This window comes from Tachyglossus aculeatus, chromosome 5, assembly GCF_015852505.1.
Source record: "Tachyglossus aculeatus isolate mTacAcu1 chromosome 5, mTacAcu1.pri, whole genome shotgun sequence".
Classification (NCBI taxonomy): domain Eukaryota; kingdom Metazoa; phylum Chordata; class Mammalia; order Monotremata; family Tachyglossidae; genus Tachyglossus; species Tachyglossus aculeatus.
The window spans coordinates 13,524,570-13,537,195 of NC_052070.1; the positions used below are offsets into that span (position 1 = coordinate 13,524,570).

Consider the following 12,626-nt stretch of genomic DNA (forward strand, 5'->3'; position numbering starts at 1 on the left):
TCATAGTAGTAGTATTTATTAAGTACTTTTACTAAGCGCTGAGAGAGACTACACAATCTAGACTGTGAGTCCGTTGTACTGTCTCTATATGTTGCCAACTTGTACTTCCCAAGCGATTAGTACAGTGCTCTGCACACAGTAAGTGCTCAATAAATACGATTGATGATGATGATATATGTTTGTACATATTTTTTACTCTATTTATTTATTTATTTATTTATTTTATTTGTACATATCTATTCTATTTATTTTATTTTGTTAGTATGTTTGGTTTTGTTCTCTGTCTCCCCCTTTTAGACTGTGAGCCCACTGTTGGGTAGGGACTGTCTCTATATGTTGCCAATTTGTACTTCCCAAGCGCTTAGTACAGTGCTCTGCACATAGTAAGCGCTCAATAAATACAATTGATGATGATGATGATGATGATGATATTTTGTTGCTGAATTGCGCTTTCAAAGCTCCCAGTACAGTGCTCTGCACACAGTAAGCGCTCAATAAATATGATCGAATGAATGAAGGAAGTGGAAAGTAGAAACAGTCCCTTTCTCTCAGGGGACTCGCAGTCTACAAAAAATGAAATATTTCGATTAATGATATAATTTTCTTGATGGACTAAACTGAGATGAAATGTGATTCATTTTTTTTCTGCCACGGAGGGAGGTATGATAATTGGCATCTCCACATTTCACTACCCACTTTTACCCAGAACCCCTGTTACTAGGCGGGTTTAGATTGGTGTCCCTGTGAAAGCCAGATGAGAGGAGGAAAGCAAGCAGGGAAGTCTTCTATTTATAGGTGTTTCAACTCAGAGTGCCTGCTCGGTGTGCCGTGGAAGACTTCCAAGGGGTGGGAGAACAGGAAACAGTTTTAAATCATCGAGCAGGCTGGGGGAGTGTTATGGGGGAAGAGAGGGATTTTAAAAGGAAACATTTTGATACGATGGTTTCAGAGTCTTTGTCATGAAGTTCAAATTTATTTTGGAGCATTATTCTAAGTTCCCCAAACCATCCCTGAGTGGCATAAAGGAGGTCAGCAAAACTCATTATCCCGGCTAGAAAAGCAAAAAAAGCACAAAGACACCCCCGTCCCCTTCCCCGTGCTCTTCCCTTCTAGGCAGATTTTATTTTAGGAAATGCCTTGGGCAAATTGCTTGTCATCTCTGTGCCTCAGTTACCTCATCTGTATAAGGGGAATTGAGACTGTTAGTCTCATGTGAGAAACTGACTTTTTCTGACTTTTTTCAGAGAAGCAGCATGGCTCAGTGGAAAGAGCCTGGGCTTTGGAGTCAGTGGTCTGGGTTCAAATCCCGGCTCCGCCAATTGTCAGCTGTGTGACTTTGGGTAAGTCACTTCACTTCTCCGTGCCTTAGTTACCTCATCTGCAAAATGGGGGTGGAGACTGTGAGCCCCACATGAGACAAGGGACTGTGTCCTACCTGATTTGCTTGTATCCAGCCCAGCACTTAGTACAGTGCCTGGCAGATAGTAGCGCTTAACAAATGCCATGATTATTACTATAATTATTATTATTATTATTATTATGTGAACCTAGGTACTAAGGTCTAGCACTAATTGGAGCTAAAAAAGACATTATCTCTCCACCTATGGGCTCACAATCTAACATTATATAAATAACTCAGGTCACATCATACTGATCCCACAAAACTTAGATAAATACATATATTTATTTATTTTCTAAAACTCCACATCAATCAATCAATGGTATTTATTGAGTGCTTACTATATGCAGAGCACTGTACTAAGCACTTGGGAAAGTACAATTTAAGAGAGTTGGTAGGCAAATCTCCTGCTTACGAGAGCTTGAGTCAGAGGTCGTGGGTTCTAATCCCAGCAATGCCACATGTCTGCTGTGTGACCTTGGGCAAGTCACTTCACTTCTCTGTGCTTCAGTTACCTCTTCTGTAAAATGGGGATCTAGACTGTGAGCCTCAAGAGGGACACGGACTGTGTCCAACCTTACTACCTTGTATCTACCCCAGTGCTTAGAACAGCCCTTGACACACAGTAAGCAATTAACTAATACCAAAAGTATTATTATTGTTATTATCACAGATGGCAATTAATAGAGCAAGAGTCAGAGGAGTGAGGGGTGATTTGCCTGGGAGTCAGCTAGGCAGTAAAATAGCATTCCAGAAACAGAAGAACACAATTCAGTCACTAATGGTACAAGCTGTTTCTCAAGAACGGTCTGTGGTGTCATAAGCTACAGACCATTAAAGAAGTTATCAAGAAATAAGGGAATCAATTCAAGAAATAGCTTCATAAGGAATGAGTGACAAGGAGGCAAAAGAGAATGTGTTGCTGGGCTCCCCAAACATTAAACATCGCAACACAAGGGACCATCTTTTTGTGTGCTCATTGTGTGTCCACATTGGCCATTTCAGCCACACTTACACTCTCAGGTGAACCTCACCATTGTTCATTCATTCAATCGTATTTATTGAGCGCTTACTGTGTGCAGAGCACTGTACTAAGAGCTTGGAAAATACAATTTGGCAACAGATAGAGACAATCCCTACCCAACAATGGGCTCAAGTCTAGAAGGGACTGGGGGGGGTCTTTTTTGAATACAGACGATAGAGCTCCCTCTCCCTCTCTCTCTCCCCCTTTCTCCCCCTCTCTCTCTTTCTCTCTCTTTCTCCTTATGTATGTATGTTTGTATTTGCATATATAAATATACATGAGAAGTCATTTAAAACTTTGGATTGATATTATTGGTGCTCTGACACCATTTCTCTTCACCTAATTACTGAATTCCTTCCCCATGTCTTGGGAGATGTGTGAAACGTTGTTAAGTGGCTCTGCTGGCATACTGTTAAGTGTTCACTTCTCAGGAGTTGTCAACAAGCCTTCCATAAAGTTAATCAAAAATATTGGACATGTTGAACCTTTCGTACTCAATAAAATGGACAGTGGCCCTAAGTAGAGAGATTCAGCTTCTGTCACATTCTAGCCTCACCCTAGCCTACCTGGAGATTATGTTCTTTGACTTTTCAGAGTAAGAACCACCTTTTTTTGATTTTTAGGTTGCTAAACTTGCCTGATTTGCCTTTCCCACTTCTGGCTGATGGGCAGTGGTAAACAGCTCAACACTCAAATGGTAAAAAGTGAACTACTTGGCAATTTTGAATTATCAGATGATAATTTGGTGTACTTTTGGGAGAGTCCCAATCAATCAATCTGTCAGTAGTATTCATTGAGAGCTTACTCTGTGCTTAACACTGTTCTAAGTGCTTGGAAGAGTTCACTAGAGGTAGTAGACAAAATCCCTACCCTGAGGAGCTTACAGTCTGACAAGGCAAACGCTAAAATTAATTAGCAGGAGGTAATCCAGGTGAAAGATCCTTGATTGAGAAAATTGAAACAAGGAGGCATGATCTCCCTAAAATCTCCCCTGCCCCTCACCAGTCCCTCCCTCCTCCTCTCCCTTTTTTTAACTCTCGCATCTTTCCCAGCAGCATCTCTAGAAGAGATTTCCCACCTTCTCTCAAAATCCACCGTCTCCACCTGCACCTCTGCAACTTTGCACATTATCAAAGTGCTTCCTTCCCTTCCCTTGACTCCATGGCTCCCTCCAGTTATCAACTCATTTCCCACCTACTATTCCTCTCCAAATTCTGAGTGAGTTTTCTACAACCATTGCCTCAAACTTTCTCTCCTCCAATTCTGTCCTTGACCCCTTCCAATCTGGTTCTTGCTCTCTTCACACCACAGAAACTATCCTCTCAAAGGTTACCAGTGATCCCCTTCTTGACATATCCAACAGCCTTTATTCCATCTTAATCCTCCTGTGTCTCCCTGCTGTCTTCAACACTGTCAACCACCCCCTTATCCTGGAAACTTCATCCGACCTTGGCTTCAGTGACAATGTCCTCTCCTAGTTCTCCTTCTATCTCTCTGGCTGCTCATTCTCAGTCTCTTTCATGGGCTCATTCATTCATTCATTCATTCAGTCGTATTTATTGAGTGCTTACTGTGAGCACTGTACTAAGCACTTGGGAAGTACAAGTTGGCAACATATAGAGATGGTCCCTACCCAACAGCGGACTCACGGTCTAGAAGGGGGAGACAGACAACAACACAAAACATATTAACAAAATAAAATAAGTAGAATAGTAAATATGTACACGTAAAATAGAGTAATAAATCTGTACACATGTGTACACTTCTGTGTGCAGAGCACTGTACTACACGCTTGAGAGAGTACAATACAACCACAAACATTCCCTGCCCACAACGAACTTACATTCTAGAGGATTAAGACTGTGAGCCCCATGTGGAACATGGATTGACTCCTTCTCTGCCTCCCATCTTCTAATAGTTGGAGTCCCTCAAGGATCAGTTCTGGCTCCCCTTCTATTCTCCATCTACACCAACTCCCTTGGAGAACTCTTTCCCTCTCGTGGCTTTACCTTCCCTTTCTAAGCAGATGATTCCCAAATCTACATCTACAGGCCTGACCTTTCTGCTTTGTGGTCTCCAATTTCCTCCTGCCTTCAGAACACTTCAAATTTAACATGGCCAAAACAAAACTCCTCATCTTCCCACCCAAATCCCGCTCTCCCTGACTTTCCCTTCACTGTAGACAGTGCCACTATCCTCCCTGCCCCACAAGTCTTTAACCTTAGAATTATCTTGACTCCTCTCTCTTATTCAACACACATATTCAACCTGTCACCAAATCCTATCAGTTCTACCTTCACAACATTGCTAAAACCCACCTTTCTGCTCCAGCCAAACTGCTAGTATGCTGATCTAGGTATTTAACCTATCCTGCCTTAATTACTTCATCAGCCTCTGCACTGACCTCCCTGCCTTCTGTGTCTCCCCATTCCAGTCCACACTTCACTCAGCTGCCTGGATCATTTTTCTAAAAAAATATTCAATCTATGTTTCCCCACTCTTCAAGAACCTCCAGTGATTGCCCATCCTCAGCATCAAATGGAAACTACGTACCATTAGCTTCAAAGCACTCAATAGCCTTTTGCCTTCTTATCTTACCTCACTGATTTCCTACTACAAACTAGGATGCTCACTTCCCCAATGAAGCTATCATTTCCCCTCACTCCCCAATGGGTCACCATTGCCCTTTGATCTGTACCCTTTAAACACCTGGTATTCATTCATTCATTGGAGTTCATTCACTCATATTTATTTAGCACTTACTGTGTACAGAGCACTGTACTAAGCACTTGGGAAAATGCAGCAAAGCAATAAAAAGTGACAATCTCTTCTCACGACGAGCTTATAGTCTGGGTCGGGGGAGACGGACATCAGTACAAATAAACAGACATCAATATAAATAAATAAAATGACATCTGTGGACATAAGTGCTGTGGGGCTGGGAGAGGAGGGAAGACCAAAGGGAGCAAGTTAGGGGGACGCAGAAGGGAGGGGGAGATGAGGAAAAGTTGGGCTTAATCTGGAAGGCTTCTAGGAGGAGATGGGCCTTCAGTAAGGCTTTGAAGCAGGGGAGAGTAATTGTCTGGCAGATTTGAAGAGGGAGGGCATTCCAGACCAGAGTTAGGACGCGGGCCAGGGGTCAGAAGTGAGACAGGAAAGATGGAGGCACAGTGAGAAGGTTAGCAGCACCAGAGGAGCGAAGTGTGCAGGCTGGGTTGTAGAAGGAGAGAAGCGAGGTGAAGTAGTAAGAGGAGAGGTGATGGACAGCTTTGAAGCCAATAGTGAGGATTTCACCCCATCTTCAGTTCCACAGCACCTATGTAAATACCCGTAATTAATTTTGGTGTCTGTCTCCCCCTCTAGACTGCAAGCTCTTCATGGGCAGGGAACGTGTCAGCCAACTCTGCACAATTATACTCTCCCAAATATTAAGTAAAGTGCTCTGCACATGGTAAGAACTCAATCCATAACATTGATTCATTGATGTGCCAAAAGGAGAAGCAGCATAGCCTAGTGGATAGAGCACAGGCTTGGGAGTCAGAAGGACTTGAGTTCTAATCCTGGCTCTGCCACTTGTCTGTTGTCTGATCTTGAAGTCACTTCACTTCTCTATGACTCAGTTACCTCACCTGTAAAATGGGGATTAAGATTGTGAACTCCATGTGGGACAGAGACTGTGTCCAATCTGATTTGATTGTATACAACCTAGCGCTTAGTACAATGCTCTTAACATTTAAAAAATACCTCTATTATTATTATTATTATCTTTGGGAGCAGCCAAGTGCATAGAGGTAAGTAGTCTAGAAATGTAAGAAAAGGCAGCAATGTTTTATGATCCATTTTTGCAAAGGGATATGTTCTGTTTGAAACAAGATTGGAAATAGCAAAGGACACATCATTAATAGCCATTTTGCAATATAGACAAATGATTGACTGTATTACTTAACAGGTCTCTATTTTTACAGGGAGAAGGAAACATGTCTCCTGGACACTTATCAAACAATCAATCAATCATTCAATGCTATTTATTGAGTGCTTACTGTGTGCACATCACTGTACTAAGCGCTTGGGAGAGTACAATATAACCATATTGGTTGACACGCTCCCTGCCCAAAATAAGCTTACAGTCTCGTTTGGATATTGAACTTTATCACTGATTTATGGTCAATGAAAAATTCATCCCCACTCCTTCTTTCATACAATGAGGGCTAAATAGAGTCAGGGAACCCACAGTCAGGAATCAGGACCACTTAGAAGATATTTGACTGAATATTTTGACCTCCTTTGGATTGGCAGCCCAAAGAAAAAAACTACTTATTTGTTGAGAACTGCCAGCAGGGCTTTTCCACTGAATTTCCTCAAGTTCCCAAACCTCTCAAGGACTTCTGCTTTCCAGAAATGCTCCTCCAAGAGGCCTTCCCAGACTAAGCCCTTTTTCCTCTTCTTCCACTCCCTCTTGTGTCATCCTGACTTGCTCCCTTTATTCATCCCCCCCCCCCAGCACCCCAGAACTCATGTACATATATGTCATTTATTTATTTTTATTAATATCTGTCTCCCCCTCTACACTGTAAGCTTGCTGTGGGCAGGGGATGTGTCTGATATATTCTTATACTGTACTCTCCCAAGTGCTTAGTACACAGCTCTGTACACAGTAAGCGCTCAATAAATACAATTTACTGACTGACTGATGAACTCTACTGAGTGGACAGCAGTATGGACAATTTGATCAGAGGCTTTACCTAACTCACCTGTGACGGGGAATCTACAGAGTAATCGTTTTACCATTTCAGAAGGGAAAATGAAAAGATATTTTTCCCTGGTGTTCAAGTATAAAGTCTTTAGAGAAGCAGCGTGCCTCAGTGGAAAGCGCATGGGCTTTGGAGTCAGAGGTCATGGGTTCAAACCCCGGCTCCACCGTTTGTCAGCTGTGTGACTTTGGGCAAGTCACTTAACTTCGCTGGGCCTCAGTTACCTCATCTGTAAAATGGGAATTAAGACTGTGAGCTCCCCTGTGGGACAACCTGGTCACCTTGTAACCTCCCCAGCGCTTAGAACAGTACTTTGCACATAGTAAGTGCTTAATAAATGCCATCATTATTATTTATTATTATTGTTACCTAATTAAAGTACAGGTCAGACCCTAATAAAACATTTGGGTTAAGAACGAGAACTTCTTATAGTGAGAGAAAGCAATGGCTATGTTCAGTGATCAGGCTACATACAAGGAAAAACGATGCAAGGATATAGCTACAATATTTGCTTACAACCTTATTATAAGAGGTGCCTTCCTAATTCCTTTTGTTGACTCACATACCAGGAACTGAATGATTGCTTCACGAGAACGATAAAACAGCTATAAAGACCTACCCATAAAAGACCAGAGATCTTTACCTAAATATATTGGAGTGAGAGGGGAATAATGATTAAAAACCCCTCACTCCTGTCATTATGAACACGCACAAGGAAAGTTATTTAAATTGAACAAAGCTTTAGCAGATAAGACCGGAAAGACAGATATTTCCACTTTACTATACTCAGCTCTAGTGCTCATGTTTTAGCTTAACACTCCAGGGTGGCAAACTTTAGCTCATGGAGTCTTCATTATTACCAACATTTTTCTCATTTTATGATCAAGTCCAAGATTCATCCAACTCACTTGCCAGGATAGCAGTGTTGACACGGATGAGGAGACGAGAATATCTTTCCATCCGGTTGCTGAATTTGAAAATGTAGCCAAGAACTATCAAACTAATTCATTCCTCTCACAGAGATGACCAACACTCATATACAATTTGAGTTGATTGATATTTTTCATTCATTCACCCAATCATACATATCGAGTGCTTACTGTGTGCAGAGCACTGCAAAATGTGCTTGAGAGTGTACAATAGAACAATAAAAAGTCACATTCCCTTCCCTCAATGAGCTTACAGTCTAGAGGCAGGGGGTCGGAGGGAGGTTTTACAGTCTAGAGAGGGATTTCAAATTATCCTAAAACAAAGCAAAAACAAAGTACCTTCCCAAAAAACAGAGACTTTCCCATTCCAAAACACAAAAAGCATTATAACAAAATCACCTGTATTCACCACTAAAACCCGAGTTCCAGTTTGTATTAATAATAAAAATCAATATTTTTTTGCGAGATTAATCTAAATATGAACAAACAGCAATCCTCAACCCCGTAAGAAAGAAAAAAATAATATTCTGCAAAGGATTATTAAAGTCTGACTCCTGCCTTGAAGAAAAAAAAACATGATCACATTTTTATTGCAGCACAGATATCTCCAAATAGCACCTCCATTGTTCATCTGCGTCAAATATTATTAAAAAGTCCCTGTGGAGATAATGGTTTGAAGCAACCCTAATGTCCCCATTTGTTTTTGTTTTTCTTTTTTTGCCATCTGTACCAAAGTAAGTTGCGATCTACTTTAACTGAGATTAGCTCACTCGATCCAGAAGATAAATGCATGCAACAAATCACCTCCAAAGACACACAGTCCCCAACTCCAAATAACCAGAGTAGAGCCCAGACCTGATCATTTCTTCTAGTTCTTGAAACTTGCACACAAACCGAAGAAAACCTTTCAGCCTCCAAGAGGTCCATCATTTTCCTCTCCTAGTTAATCAGTATATCAATCAATCGTATTTATTGAGCGCTTACTATGCGCAGAGCACTGTACTAAGCACTTGGAAGAATACAACAGAATTAGCAGACACATTCCCTGCCCAAAGCGAACATCCCTTATGTTCTCGCTACAGTCCTACCTGACAGCATTGGTTTTCTTTCCCCTGTTTCTGCTGGAGAAGAGCGTAAAAAAAAAATCCAGGGATCTTTTTTTTTTTTTTAGATTAGAAGTTGGAGAACAAAAAATCTTATGACTTGATATTACAGTTGCTGGAGGCTTAGGATTTATATAAAGAAACTCAAAGAAACAAGAATCTTGCTCTTTTCGGTAAAAACAAATTCATTAAAAATAGCCTTTCCTCTTTTGATTCTCTCTCTTTTTACCTTTATTCCATGATAATTACTTACCCTGAGATGTGCCATAAATGCTTTATTCCAAATGTATAAAAGCCAGCCACATCTCAGCTGAGAATTAAACAATTTTAATGTCTTCAAATCCATGTCCCCGTTCCAAACCCTGCCACAGTTACTGGCAGTGGTACAATAGTTCTAAACAACAGACATCTGATTCTTGACATTTAAAAATAACAATATTGGTAGAAAAGAGACGGCTTTTTTATTAACTGCAAACAGATTGTGAGTGAGCACACATTGCTAATTGTGTATGTTAATCGGAACATGCAATGATTTCAGCCTTGCAATATTAGATTTCTGAATGAGTTCCATATAGAGAATTCTCTCTTGATTCCAGATTATTTTCTGTACTAACACGTTAAAGGTCCATATGAGAATGAATAAGAAAGATAGCTATTAAATAGCTTCAAGAGTAGAAAAAGATCTGAAGCATATTGACTCGTGTTCCGATTCAAGCGTATGTTGAACTTGATTTACACTCGGGACTCAGTCAATTCAATAGCCAGTGATATGGTTATTAATTCAAGATGGCTCACATTCCTCCTAAAACATCTTTAAAGAGGTCAAAATATGAAAAATAGCCTCAACATGAAAACCCCAAACCCCACATGAAAACTGTGTCAAGTTCTTGATCAGAGGCAAAGGTATTCTGCCAAGCTTGTTCTATTTTTGTCTGTTCCCTATAAAATCCAAACCAAAAATAAAAATCTCCATCCATCACAACAGAATCAGCATACCGAATCCCCGACTTCAAGTAGTTACCAAGCTAGCTGGGAACGCAGACCATAAAATGAATTCACACTAGGAGGATGGGATAGAGAACACGGGGCAATTTTCCTATGGAAAAGTGGGCTTCATTTATTATTACCATTTCCTTATCACTTTATTTTTCTGTAACCAATTCAGAGCACTAACTGATGCTTAGCAGTATTTGCAAAAAAACTCCAATTTGGTTTCATGTCAATAAGAAGTCCAGTGACCATAAACCCGCGATGATCCTGCAGACTCCAAGAACTCCTTCCCGTTGTCCCGTCCAGATACTGAAATTAAACAATCCTAAAGAAACCCATCTAATCCCAACCTGATTTTCGCAAAGGAAGAAAACCGCTACATAACTAATGAAATCTTCATCCCTACTTCCCCAACGCGTTGCCAAAATAGCAAAGCGTTAAAAAAAACCCCCAAGCAAACAAATCCTTCTAGCATTACATTATTCCCCCTACTCCGTGCCGTCTTATTCTCCCTCTCCGTCTCGGTTTCTCCGCTCTCCGGGGGATGCCGTCGGACCACCCGCGGGAGGGGAACCGCAGCCACGGACGCGAGACGGCCGAGACCGTACCGTACCTGAAGGTACTGGAAGGAACGTCCCTGCTGACAGGAATCGGACTTCACCAAGGCCTGGTCCACGTTGACCGGGGCTTTCTGATAAACCTCCCGGGCTCTGCTCACCGTCAGGGTGGAAGACCACGAGCTCTTCTTCAGGAGCGGGGCCTCTAAGGTGACGGGCAGGTTGGCGCAGGTAGAGCACTTGACGTCGTTATTGCTCCTGGAGGCCTTGACCGCCTGCTCGCTGACCGTGTTGTAGGCCTCCATGAAGTACTGCGAGGCGGAGCGGTCCGGACAGCGGCCTATGGTCATCACCCCGGACGGGGCGTGGTAGAGGCAGACTTCGCCGTCCAGGTTGTCGTCGGAGCTCCACCACCCCGAGGCGTTGGAGCGGGCCTTGACCTCCGCCCTCCGCTCCTTGCTCTTACTGCGCTTGCCGTACCTGGCGGTCTGCGAGCCCTCCGGGCTGGCCTTGCCCCCGTTGACGCTCCCCTTGGAGGGGCCCTCGAGGGAGTGGGACTTGGTGAAGAGCTTCTGGACCGAGTGGACCAGGTGGCGGATGCGCCCGGGGCTGTCGCTGCGGTGCTCCAGGGCGGTGCGCTTGTACTGGAGCGTGTGGAAGCCATCGCGGCCTAGGGGCAGCTGCCTCTCGAACTGGTCCAGCAGGTTGGTGGGGAGGCGGTTGGCCTTGGCGGCGGAGGCGCGGGGGGCCAGGGCGCACTCCTCCTTCAGCTCCTGGTGGGAGTTGTAGTGCCGCCGGGGGAACGTGCTGCTGACCAGCTGGTCGCCGAAGGGCAGCACGCACTCGGCTTGGAAAGAGTTCCTCTGCGTGTAGTACGGGTGGTCCGCTGGGTGGGGGTCCGCCGGGGTCAGCAGGTAGGACTTTCGGTCGGAGCGGTGGGACAGGGAGTCGCAGGTCGGGTCACAGGCGACCCCGTGGTGGGGATGGTGGTGGTGGCGGCTGCCGGATAGGCCTTTCATAGCGGACCTGGGGAGGAGGGAGGGCTGGGGCCGTCCAGCGCGTGGGGTAAAGGTGTCCAGAAGGCTCCCCCGGATGGGCCTAGGAGGATGAACCAAGACAGAAGGTGTTAAGTAAACCTTTTCTCGAACATAATAATAATAATAATAGTGGCATTTATTAAGCGCTTACTATGTGCAAAGCACCGTTCTAAGCTCTGGGGAGGTTACAAGGTGATCAGGTTGTCATCATCATCATCAATCGTATTTATTGAGCGCTTACTGTGTGCAGAGCACTGTACTAAGAGCTTGGGAAGTACAAATTGGCAACATATAGAGACAGTCCCTACCCAACAGTGGGTAAGTGCTTACTATGTGCAAAAGACTGTTCTAAGCGCTGGGGAGGTTACAAGGTGATCAGGTTGTCCCATGCGGGGCTCACAGTCTTCATCCCCATTTTACAGGTGAGGTAACTGAGGCACAGAGAAGTGAAGTGAAGACTGGGAGCCCTTTGTGGGACAGAGACTGTGTCCCGCTCAATTTTCCTGTATCCACCCCAGCGCTTAGTACAGTGCCTTAGTACAGTCCCCCTCCTCCCCCTCCCCATCCCCCCACCTTACCTCCTTCCCCTCCCCACAGCACCTGTATATATGTATATGCTTGTATGAATTTATTACTCTATTTATTTATTTATTTTATTTGTGCCTATTTATTCTATTTATTTTATTTTGTTAATATGTTTTGTTTTGTTCTCTGTCTCCCCCTTCTCCACTGTGAGCCCCACTGTTGAGTAGGGGACCGTCTCTATATGTTGCCAGCTTGGACTTCCCAAGCACTTAGTACAGTGCTCTACACACAGTAAGCGCTCAATAAATACG

At 43.5% G+C, this 12,626-nt stretch overlaps 1 protein-coding gene across 4 annotated transcripts in view; it reads right to left on the reverse strand.

The window, feature by feature from the left end:
* DLGAP1 (DLG associated protein 1) overlaps positions 1-12,626 on the reverse strand; it is a 1,082,148-nt gene that overhangs the window by 439,132 nt on the left and 630,390 nt on the right. For 3 of the 4 annotated variants that reach the window (XM_038747081.1, XM_038747079.1, XM_038747080.1), the window contains one exon: positions 10,810-11,851. In XM_038747081.1, coding sequence (XP_038603009.1) covers positions 10,810-11,772 — 963 coding nt within the window. In that variant the 5' untranslated portion in view covers positions 11,773-11,851. Of the gene's footprint in view, positions 1-9,459; positions 9,553-10,809; positions 11,852-12,626 lie in introns of those variants that run through there. The other variant, XM_038747085.1, reaches the window with a different exon arrangement.